The sequence below is a fragment of the Stegodyphus dumicola genome, chromosome 12, assembly GCF_044657685.1.
Source record: "Stegodyphus dumicola isolate Sdum_Otavi_A_Nest chromosome 12, ASM4465768v1".
Taxonomy (NCBI): domain Eukaryota; kingdom Metazoa; phylum Arthropoda; class Arachnida; order Araneae; family Eresidae; genus Stegodyphus; species Stegodyphus dumicola.
In genome coordinates, this window is record NC_140779.1 from 51629183 (window position 1) to 51641887 (window position 12705).

The 12705-nt window shown below is 31.2% G+C and overlaps 1 protein-coding gene and 1 long non-coding RNA gene across 2 annotated transcripts in view; one reads left to right on the forward strand and one right to left on the reverse strand.

The window, feature by feature from the left end:
* LOC118186627 (uncharacterized) overlaps positions 1-5782 on the reverse strand; it is a 166933-nt gene extending 161151 nt beyond the window's left edge. Inside the window, exon 1 of the mRNA XM_085827722.1 lies at positions 4356-5782. Coding sequence (XP_085683848.1) covers positions 4356-4968 — 613 coding nt within the window. The 5' untranslated portion in view covers positions 4969-5782. The remainder of the gene's footprint in view (positions 1-4355) is intronic.
* Positions 914-12705, forward strand: part of LOC118186629 (uncharacterized) — a 33825-nt gene continuing 22033 nt past the window's right edge. Inside the window, exon 1 of the long non-coding RNA XR_015044439.1 lies at positions 914-1411. This is a non-coding gene — a long non-coding RNA (uncharacterized LOC118186629). The remainder of the gene's footprint in view (positions 1412-12705) is intronic.

The window sequence follows — 12705 nt, forward strand, 5'->3', positions numbered from 1 at the left end:
TTTAAGGCTGTAATTTATGTAAACAGTATGCTGATTTTAAATCATATGTAAACCGAATTGTATGATTTTTGTACAGACAAATGTAATATATTTTACTACATTGCCAAAATTTCAGTATTTAAAGAAATATGTGGATGAATTTCTTCTTTATCTAACAATGTTTCTAGAACATATTTTAAACCCCATTTTTCTGCTTTGTAAAGAATTATATGAAAAAGATGTGGTGTCACTTTTATGTTAAATAATATATATTTACAGGCAAATATTACATAATATATTTTTAAAAGTTGAATCATCAATTTTTGTTTTACTTTTTTATTCACTTGATAACAGAATAGTAATATAAATAAATAATTTGACACTTAAAAAATATATAACTTATTTTTTTTAATTGGCTTAACAAATGAATGATATAAAAATAAGTTTAGAGAGACATGTTTTGCATATAATTCTTCCCCCCCTTTCTTCACAGTTAGGAAAATTCAATATGCAATAAAAAATCACGGAGAATTTTTTTGCACTGCATTGAGAGTTTACGTGTAGAAGCAGGCAGAAGGGGAAGAAATATACCATGCAAATAAATGAATACTTTATTTTATTTCAGATAATGTAGATATACACGGAATTAAGTATTCAGATGGATTTACATCAGCAACAAAGCGTAAAAATATAGCAATTATAAAAAAAAAGTTAAAAAAACATATCGTTCTCATAAAAATAAAAGAACCGTTCGAACGCTACTCGTAGAATTCTTTCCTTCTAAAATAAGTTAGAAATAAAAGGCAAAGGCTTAGCTTTTAGTATGGAGCGTGCTGTGGTTACAGGAGAATTTTATAGCGGTCATAAAACTGCCGGCGCGCCGTTCCAATTGGACCCGGGAGCTGGGAGTACGTTCTCTTCGGCGATAACTGCCTCCCTAGTGCTGCCTCTGACAAAATTATGGCGGCGCGGATAGTTTTATAGGCCTAACCGAGCCGTTTTATGGGCTTTGGGAGGAGAAACTTCAGTGACAGCAGTCGCTCGCCGAATATTTACGATGGTTTGGATGCTAGTAAAAGCTCTTTCCTTGGGTCAGACACGCCACAAGCCGGCCAGTTTGTTGGAGAACGCACACGTAAACGAATTCTGTTCGTTCGAAATACCGGAAAAAGATCTTCGATGTTTCCGAGTTAGGCCTAACGGCAGCGGGAAAGCAATGGCGGATTGTTGTGATGTGAGTGTCTCGTCGTGATTGCTCGTCAGGCATGAGCCGAGTCGTGATTTACTGCGAAGTTGTTCTAAAGTGTACATCTAATTGACTGCGATGATTGCTTTTTGAGTTTCCGTATTAGATGCGAGCTGCTCTACTGATTGATGGAGCTATGCCGCGAATAGGATATCGAAAATGGCGGAGTGGCAAAATTCAATGCAGGTGATGGACGGAGAGAATTTCTTGATTCTCTATCTTCATGCCGTAGTTCCTTCAGTAGTTTTATTATTATGAAATCCATTCCGAAAGTGCGTACAAACGATATGCATCTGGGTATCCATGTATACATGCATCAACGTTATTTTATTTATACTATTTCATTTATATATATTCTTTTTCAGCTCTTAATTATTATTATTCATAGAATTCCATGGATTTGACTACCACAGTCCTAGCAGTTTAATTTTTATGGAATCTGATAAGTAAACATTTGCAAATGTATCGCGTTCTGGATACGGGTAAAATCTAAAAATATCATATTTCGAGCATCCTATATTTACTAGGATTTAGGTTTTATAACATCAGTATTTACATTTCTCTAATTTTATTTATATTGAAACTACATATTTTACAAAACGTTGTATTATTTAAATAGATCTTGAAATTATTTTGATTATGGTATATTTGAATATCGATATGTTTACTTTCGATAATTTTAACAAACTAAATTTAAAATCATAGATTTTTAATATCAAAACACTGAAATTATTTATTATTATTGTACGTATTAAAGTATTAGAATTAGCGCATCAACATGAATGTATTGACCTGTACAGCTATTTTAACTGCATATTCACAATTTTTTAAATTAATTTTCAAGAGATTTTGTATAGCATATTTGAATACCAACATATTTTACCATATTTTTAATATATTACAGACATAGATTTTTATCTTAAATCATTAAAGTTACTTATATATTAACTTTTTAAAGTATTTTTCACTTGAACATTTATTTTAGTATTAGAATTTGAGAATACGAATGTGTATATATATATGGTATAAGAACAATATTATGGTACAAGAGCTAAATATATCTTCCAGATTGTATTAATAAATACAGAATCATTGCTTATTTTAGTGGCCGTTAATACTATCGTATTCAGTAAAGTGTGTTCTAACATTAAATTTTACTTACTAGTTATGACATTTATTTATGTCACGATTTCTTAATAAATTGTGTACAATAATGTGAAGATAGACGCTCTTGCTTTGTTGTGCAATAATCATAGTTAAACAAGAATAATTTGCTTTTGGTTGATTAGACTTTCATGCTACAAAATGTTAATTAAACTAAATTGAAAAATTCCATAAGTTACTTCTAAAAACATACTACATAAAATATGCCTAAATTTATATACATATGAAGCATACTTCATTCAGTCTCTTGGATGAAACTAAACTGCGCAAGAATTTCAATATAGTATTTCACAACCATATTTTCATTGAAAATGCTGTTAATTTTACTAACAGCAATAACTTTAAGTCAAGAATTTATGCATTTGTTTTAATGAATTAATATTAATATGATAAACTTTCTATGGCATCGTATTAAAGTTAATTCGTAATAACCTATTACTTAAAATGTTTCAATAATGTGTAATATAGTTATATTCAATTATATGAAATTCAATTATTCAGAATACTGAAATACCTTGAAATAAGAGTACTGATGTTCATTTCTTTAGGTTATAGCATGTTTAACAGCAATTTTTTGTTTTCATAACGATGAATAATTATCGTTTTATGATAGCAATAGGAGTAAGATTAATCTGATATTAATATTTCGGGGGTTTTCTTTCACCTTAGTTTCTTTAGTATTTTTGTATCAATTCAGTCTAACTACAAGATTATTTTTGTTGTATTATGAATAATTAGAATACATTTTTCGTATTCATTATCAGTTACATATATGCAAATGAATTCTGATTATTGATAATAGTTTTAAGTTAAGCGAACACAATATGTTTTCTTGCAGATAAGCTTTTTCAAGTTTATCTTTCTGATTGTTTGTTTTTCGGTATGCATCATTCATTAGCCTCACATTAAAAATTTTAAAAGGCGAAAACATGAAAACGTTCCTATCTTTTTCCCTCTTCCATACTCAAGTTCGTTATTAAGCAATGTAGTTAACTTCATTTACATTTGTTGTTGGACTTAGCTATAATTGAATTATCCAAAATACGTATAATAGGAGATATATAGAGCAGATAGAGGAGATATAGAGCCGAACCGATTCTTTCTGTAAACTTATGTGTACAGTAATACATCGTGATGATGTTGTTATAAAAATATTCAAATGACATTAAGAAACTATGCTAGGGTAAGGAAAATGTCTGTTAGAAATCTTAGCATATTTAAATATTGATTATTTCTGTTCTTATGAATATTTCCGATGATTTTGATATCTTTCACACTTTCAGCTTATTCAAATTATTTTAATTGAAAGTAAAGTAGAGTTCATATTATTCTTAAAGAAAATTGTATTAAAAATGCTTTTAAAAATAGTTTAAAAAAAGAGTTTAATTTTCCGAAATTAATATGGGTCTCATTTGACGTTCAAGTGTTTTCTTCTCCTTTTAAATAAGACATTAAAAAAAAAATCTCTCCTTGCATTTTTGCAAAAAATTTGCATGCAAACTGATTTGTATGATTTTTACTCAGTATAAATCTTGTGTTTTAAGTAATATTATATTAATGCAAAACACTTACTGCTTTGTCTAGTTTGTTACTATGATGCCAATAGAAAATGTGAAACTGATTAAGCTAAACTGCAAATGAATTCAAATGTTATAGCAGAAAAATTATTTTAAGACCTCAATTCCATTATGATATTGAATATAAAATATTTTGCATGTATTTAAAGCACTAGAGCTACAGATCCATCAAAATGATGCATTTTCCCCTTTTGCAGAATAAAATGAAATTTCAACACTTCGGTAGTTCTAATTTTAAATATCAGCCAAGATGAGGTGTCGTTAGAATACATTTTGTTCTTTTGCTTTATTCATTTTTAATAATATGAAAATCTTTGCATTGTAATGAATTCTTCCAACTTTGTGGAATGATTTCTTAAAAGTTAAAAATCAAAATTGCTTTCACTTACTTTGCCCAACATGAACTTTTCTCATCCAGGGATAGATTTGGGGCGGGTTGTTGGGATAGGCCGCCTTTGGTTGTCCTTGCTGGGCCGCTTGCGGTGACGAGGAATCTTGTGGACCCTGCGTTTGCTGAGGACTGGCCTGCTGGCTAGACGATTGTTGCGTCGGGGGTACCCCTTGGGAATGCGTGGGAGAGGGGTGTTGCGGATTTTGTGAGGCCTGCCTCGGGGGTTGAGGGGAGGTTCTAGATTCGGGGCTGCCCGCCGGCGGAGGGTGAGACCCGCTGGTGCTCAAATCTTGGGGAGAGGCCGCACTCGGTTCAGCGTACTTGCAACTGGGAACTGGAGTAACAGAGGGGGTTGGTGTGCGAGGGCTCTGGCTAGGGTTCGGGTGGTTCAGACGATTCTGAGAACAGCTGTTAAAATGATGATCCCCATTCTGCAAGTGGGGTACGCTGTGCTGCGGATAGGGCCCGTATTGTTGAACAGGTGATCCTGGACCACTGTAGCAACCTCCATAGGTTTGTACCTGAGGTGTGTAATAGTCCTGACTCGAAGAGTCTTGGCTGCGTTGTCCGTAACAGGAAGTCAACGAATTCACAAATTGGTAAGAACTCATTTTCGAACGAAGAGTTTATGAGTATTTGAGAAGTAAAATATAAACAAGACTAGTTGCCGCAGAATTTGTGTTCGGAAATAGTCAAAGACTAAAAGCTCATAGTCCTAATAAATGTTCTTTTAATTTGTGGTTTCAGTTAATACCCCTCTGTTTTTTAAAAAAAGTGTCTAAGATCCTCAGTTGCAAAGTTCAGTCGACAATAATACGATTACAATGTGACTGTAAACAATAATAACATGTAAACAGCAAAGATCTTCCCACGATGAAACTTCCTAACTAGCTCATCGCCAAAATTTTAAAGTATTCTCAGCCCACATTACTAATTACTGATGCCATTTCAAATGACATACAGTCAAGTCTTTTCGAATAAGTGTGCCAAGTTCTTGAAATTTTCAAAAGTTCGGAAAAAATAAATGTCCAAGTGGCAACTATCCTCGAGACTTTAGCAGCAAACTCACAAACATCTCAGTTCTCCATGATAGCGGCTTCCGTGGGCTTGGTGTCAATGGTTAAAGTCGAAGAGCTTGAGTTGTTTACGACCGTGCCATGGCGAGAGCGAGTTACTACTGGCCGTCTCGACTGGCGCTGTGCCGGTAAAAGAAGCGATCGCCAGAGCGCTCTGGGAACGTCTAGGTGGGCGTAGTGTTTCGGGCGGGCGGGCCAACCAGTCGGCGTAGCGAACGGAGCTTTGGAAAACGCTCACTCCCTCCTCAAAACCCTCGCTCTGACTGACAGCTCGAAAAGCAACTTTCCACGGGTACACTCTCGCGTTCGTTTGATCGATACCTTTGCTTTGGCGAATGGCTTTGCCCCCCCTGCACCTTCCACACTCCTGGTTCTCCCCCCTACGTCGACCACATTATAATTTCCTCCCCCCTCCACCACCGCCCCTGCCACATCAATTAATATGTGTCACGCTGCAAGAGTATCATTTTTTATTTATTTATTTTACTTTCCGTGTTTCTTTTTCACGAAACTTCGCTGTCATTTCGTCCTTACCCCCTCCCACTTTATTCTTCCACGTCAAAACGTGACACAGGAATCGAAATACCTCTAGCACTTGCCGGGGGTTTCTTTCTTTCTTTTACTTTTTTTCTTTCTTACTTCTCTTCGTCCTCCCCACAAAGTACACGTGACGAGGGTAAGGTCTGTCTTCTTCCCAAATGCCTTCGGAAAGCGATTTTTAGAACCCTTGAGGGGAGGGAAGGATAAAGCTACCGCTGTGACCTTAAAAATTTGATGGATTAGCTTTTAAACGCAGAGATTTTGTTAGGAAAAAAAATGCTAAGATCGAAGCTTTCACAGGAGTTTTCTACGTTGTTGAGTTTTTTAAAGCTATTTATTTCATTCGTCATGCCTCCATATGCCGACGTGTTCTTACAATAACCTGTGCTCTTAACTCATGTTTGAGCATTGAAAAAAAAAAAATTAGGGCAAGTGTTAGTATACAAATTTACGCATTTACAGTTACGTAATTTATTCGTATTATAAACGCATAACTCCAATATAACTAAAAAATAATAAGAAAACTAGTACTGTAATCACATACAATGAAATTAAGTTGCTGATGAATACATAAATGTCTTCTTTTTCAAAGTTTCGGAAACGATACATCATAAATTTAAATAATTCCACTTAGATAGCTTTCAAATTAGTCCTAAATATTTTTGCAAATGTTGTTTACAGACCTGTTTTATTCAGTTTTAGGAAACGTTAATATATCATACTCCTTATTTTCCCTATAATCATTTAATATTTTGATGTATGTTGCCCTACTTCTACATCTGTTTTCTGAGTTGCTGTATGTTTATTTTATTTGGGATTGATTTGTTTACATTTGTGCATGGCTGTTCCGTTCCTGTCTGTTTACATCAGGGCATGTCATTCAGTTGTATCGTATTTAACATTTGCATACTTGTAAGTGATTTGTGTTTGTTTATTTATTTATTGTGTGTATTTATTTATTTATTTTCCCCTTAACTGTTTTTCTCGCATTTGTACTCAAACTCATTTCTTTTTACATGGTCACTTTCAAAACTATACTTTTTCGCAACAACTGCTTCTTCATTTTAAATATATATATGTAAGCATAATTGAACCACTTTCTTTGGCAATCATAAATGTTTAAAAATTTCGTATGTAATATGTCGTTGCTATATTACAGAATATCTTTCAATGGAAGAGAATGCTTGGAACGTCAACAAATTGGCTAAGTATAATTTTCCCTTTTTCTGCCATCATGCTTTATGTTAATAATTTGAGTTCAATTTTCTACATGATTTAAATTTTTATGGATTTCTTTAAAAGCAGTTTCATTAAGGCACATAATTATAATGGAAATTTTTACTGAAGCCAATATTATGCAATAATCGTTTTCGAAAACTATTATTAACGATATTCTAATTGGACTACATACTTCATAAGTCGTATTTGTAAACAATTACTTATTTTTAAAAGTGGGTAATGTAATGTAAATAAATGTATAATTCAGAATTAATTAATGCTATTTTATTTTAAGTAATAAGGTTTAAAATTTTTATTATTATGTTTTGCAACAATAAACAAATAATAAAGACTAAAAAATTTAGCGTTTTAGAATAGTAATTATATATAGTATCAACCATGCTAAGATAAAAGAAAAACCTTTTATGTTAAAAAAATTTTACTTTATTTTAATACATAATATAATACATACATACATAAAATAATGATAGTAACAACAACATGTAAACTTCAGGTTTGGCTTCTGCAGTTTTAAGAACAAATTACTAAATGGAAAAATGATTATATTTAAATAATTTGCTACTGAAACCACAATATTCTTTCTTTAAAATTAGGAAGCACTTTTTCTAAGACTACTTCCATCTTGCTTTGTGCATAAAAATATTTATTTTATACTACTTCTCAATTGTCTTTCATTTATATTAACAAATTCATGTGTTTTGAAGGATGCGATTAATTTTAACTGCTGCTGGTAAAGCTGTATCATTATAAAGAAATGCCAATTGGTGATTTCAATAATGTACCTTTTTGACTGAATTTTTTTTTTTTTTTTTTTTTTTTTTTTTTTTTTTTTTTTTTAATCACAGAATATTTAAAAACAGCAGTCTCGCGCAGCGGAGATAAAAATGCTTTATTCCGTGAAGCCATTGCTCGCTTTGAAATCATTTAGTTTATTTATAAAAAAATCGGGAAAGCTTTGCAAAACAGGAAATAGACAATGAAAATAAATTTGAAATTCAAAATTTGAGCTCCAGGTTCCCATGCTCGGGTGGAGGACTACGTTATTCAAAACCAGATTCCTCTAGATATCGATGTTTTATCACAATGCGAGAAACTTATATATATATTCATGCACATTCTTCATTATTTAATTTCTTTATAACACCGGAATATTGGTGGCATATATTTCTTTATATATAACACAGGAATATTGGTGGCACAGGAATATTGGCGCGATAATATTTGGTTGCAACAATTTCGAAAGTGATAAAACGCATTTAAATACTTCGATGCGAAATGCCGCTTCGATCCGAAACAACTATCCCATTCGGGAGTAACGTCCCTTTTGGGCTAAAAATTGCATCTTTATTACATACAAATTTCTTTGTTTGAATTATACATGAGATTTTCCCCATTTAAAGGTCAGAAGATTACCTTTTGCATTAGAAATCTCCAGACTTCTGATTTTCCATTCTTGTAAAATTTGCTTTTTAAACTGCTTTTGGATTCTTATACATGTACATATATAGGATTTATTAATTTTTTTAAAATTTATTATTTATCAGGATCATAAATGCTACGCATGTTAGTAATTTACACTTAATGATTAAATTGATGATTAATGTAGCATTTGAAAATATTGAATAATATTAATAGACTTTTCTACAAAATCGATGAAAATTTTACTTTCCTAGCATGTAGTGTTTAGTCATCGTTCATATAACATATTCTTGTTTTGCTATTAAATTTCATTGAAGCTTAAATATTAATTTCACTCATAAGAACACTTAGTTAAAGCGCTCACCTTAACTGATTTTTTTCCTCCAAAAACAATGTCTTTAATTCTCCTATGCACACTAATTTAATAATTATGCTTATTCAAATAATAAAAAATATTTGTAGGTAAATTTCATTTTATAGGTGATGTATAGGTTTTATAGGTTGTTTATAGGTTCGATTCGAGGTAATGACAAGTAGTGTTGTATTTTGTCTTCCTTTAGCTAAAAATTATCAGAATAATATTTATGTACTTTTCTATATTTTTTACGAATGTGTTGATAATTTTTTATAAATACGGAGATGAAATTTCGAAAATTATTCCCATACTTTTAGATATTATATGATATGTATCTCATAATTCTGATAAAATTCTGCGCATAATGAAAATGTACTGTTTGGTGTAAAAGAATATCTGTATCTTCCTTTTCGAATTTTATATAAAAAAAATCTGATCTGGACACCATATGTCTTCCTTGTACAGCATATTAAATTATACACATTTTGACTGCACATCATTTAAACTTATTTCCTCGAATTATTAACTTAATTAATTGAACCCTCAAGGAAAGTTGAAAATGATATCAAAAACTGCAAATTTTTTTAATTAAATATCCGGGTCAATTTTGTTGTGCAGGTGTCAAACATCATATAGTTTTATTTTTTACAACGAGTGTAAGCTTTCCTTAATATAACTAAGTATAGGAACCGGAAGATTGAATCTAAAATTAGATTTTGTTATTTGTTCAAAATTATTATTATTATTATTATTATTATTATTATTATTATTATTATTATTATTTAATTTTGCTCTGTCCAAATTTGAATATTTTTGTCATTAAAAACACTTCTGTAATTGGAAATATATGATTACGATGAACAATTGCGAAAATAAAGGTCAGGTGAGGATTTTTAAACGGGTAAGGGAATGGGTGTATAACTATAGACTGCAATGAAAAAGGGAGGTGCACAACTAGATGTTATAGCAGTCCAATAAAAAAAATTTCAACGTTCTACAGCTAATCGTTTTTTATTTCTGCAATATATATACATACGTGGTACGTACGTTACGAAAAAAAATCCCGTTTAGAATCCATTTTAAATCCACTTAACATTACGCTTTGGAGAAAAAGAGTCCTTAAATCTGTCCATGCGTACAGATGTCACACGAAAAAATTGACAGAATGAATTCGAGAGCAGTCAAAATGGCTATTTCAATGTGAAATATGATACCCAAAATTTTTCACGATTGCAATACTTCGTACAAGGAAATAAAAAGGGGGAAAGAGAGATGAAAAGCATCTTTTCGGTTTCTTTTTTCAATTACATTCAAAATCTGAAATGAGCCATTTAATAAACATTGAGAATGAAACTATAAATAATCTGACATTTGTTTTATATTGTGTTTTTCAGTATACCAGTGTCTTTTTTAAATTGCATTTGCTGAAAGTAGTTGCGTTTCTGAGGGAAAGAATTCTGCTCATTCTAGTTCTTAACACAAAAGCACGTTTAAATCCCAAACGTTCTAAAAACAAATTGTATAGCAATTAGCTATTATGCTAAATAACTTCCGCCCTAACGCATTACTTGATTTACTTAATGTAATATTAAGTTATAGTTTACTTCGATATTTGTAGTCAAAATTCTTTTTTAATACTTTTATTTAATTGAAACATCAAACAATCTTTTAAAACTTACCTTAGATTTAAAAAGTATTATCTTTGAGAGCCTTGTTAAAGTAAGAATAGTTAAGTGAAAACAGGTACATAAATTTATAAACTTCCAACAAAACAGTTAAGATTTCCGGCAGCGTTTTTCGGTATTTATCCGCTAGATGGCTCTTCCGGCTGCAGATCGCAGTACTTCTCGCTGTTCCGACATAAATTTTCTCTCTCGCTATTTTTCTTTCTGAATGATCGTTTTGTTTGAAGTTCAAAGATCGTCGTTACGTGACGTCAAAGTTTTTCCATACTCCCTTAAACGTTTTCCGTTAGCTTAATTAAATCGACTTCAAACTGGATAGCGTTTGACTTTGACTACTTAGCGCTCCAGAAGTCGAGCGAAAATGTGCAAACTCATCTCTTTCCTAGTATTTTACGATTTTTCTAATTACCGATAATGGTAACAATCTCATTAAGCTCTGAGGCATACCTTGAGTTGATCTTAATTCGCTTCAAATTATAAAATAATTTTTTTTAATTTAAGTTTAGCTATTCATTTGATAAAATTTGGAATCACTAGTACTTTTGAATAATTAATTTTTAAAATAAGTGACGTAAAAGCAAATAGAACTGCTTGAGTGATGGAGATTAGATTTATAAATTATTGTTTAAGCATGGATTTTCAAGAAATTTCCTTCCACAATTTAGTCATTTTATATGGGAGTTTATGACTTATAAATATTATTAAATAATAATTAAAAAAAATTATCTTTTTTTTTTTTTTTTTGTTTTTTTGTTTTTTTTTTTTTTGTTAAGCGAATCAAAATGGATAAAGACATATAATTAAGTTTCCGTAAGTAATAATTACGTTTTAAGAGCACTAAGGAAGGACATCTGGGAAGTAAATGCGTTTCCACTTTACGCTGCCCTTGGCCTGTAAAATATTACTGATTTCAGTTAGAAATTGGTATGCATATTTTGTCTCGTACTCTCTACTGGCATCGATCCACTTAAAAATAAAAAATAAAAAAAGGCCTCTTTCTTTTATTTATTTATTTTATTTATTTATTTATTTATTTTTTTTTTTTTAAGGATTTATCCTTTTATCGATTTTTAATACTGATGAAATTAGGATCTTTAGGTCCACAAAGCAATTTCTTTGATTTCCCCATCACTTTCTTAGTCCAAAGGGATTTGCCCCTGAAGGACTATTGTTTTCGTTTTGCGTGAATTCACTACAGACGGCGAATCACTTTCAAACTGTTGCCACAAAGTATTATAGTCTTGTGTTATACTTAAAGAAATTAGATAATGAAAAATCTGCATAAATGTATGTATATTTCTCGCACTGTGCTGAAACAACGGTACACAGAGACAGCAAATTTTGAATGACGTAATCCTCCTACGAATATGGGCATGTGGAAGACCAAATTTCAAATTTGAAATTTGTTTTATTATCGATTTCCTATTTTCTAAAACTTTAACGAATTTTTGCTTAACAAACTCAAGGATTTCAAAGCGAGCCATGGCAACGTTGTACAGAAAACAAATTTTTATCTCCAGTGCGTGAATCTCTGTATCGGAAATTCTAAAGATATGCCCAGTTTAAAACTATTTTGCGATATTGTTGTTGAACTGAATTTTATGGTTTAAGTGCAAAGAACATGATATTTAATAACTAAATGTAACACACAAAATGTAAAAAAAAAAAAAAAAAAAAAAAAAAAATATCCCCTTTGGACATAATTTAAAATTTGAAACATTTCATTTTTTTTTTTTTTTTTTAATTTTTCCTCAGTCTAAAGGGGCAATTTGCCCAGAGGAACTATTAATTTCGTTTTGGTGTTTTGCGTTAAAAACTATAAACGGGGAATCACTTTTAAAATTGTTGCCGCCAAATATTAAAGCCCTGTATTATATTTAAAGAAATTAAAAAATGAAGAATCTGCATAAATATATGTATGTTTCTCGGATTGTGATAAAACAACGGTACCTAGAGCCATTAAAATTTTAAAACGGTATCATCCGTAGAATACGGGCATGTGGAAACAATAATTTGAAATTATTGTTTATTATC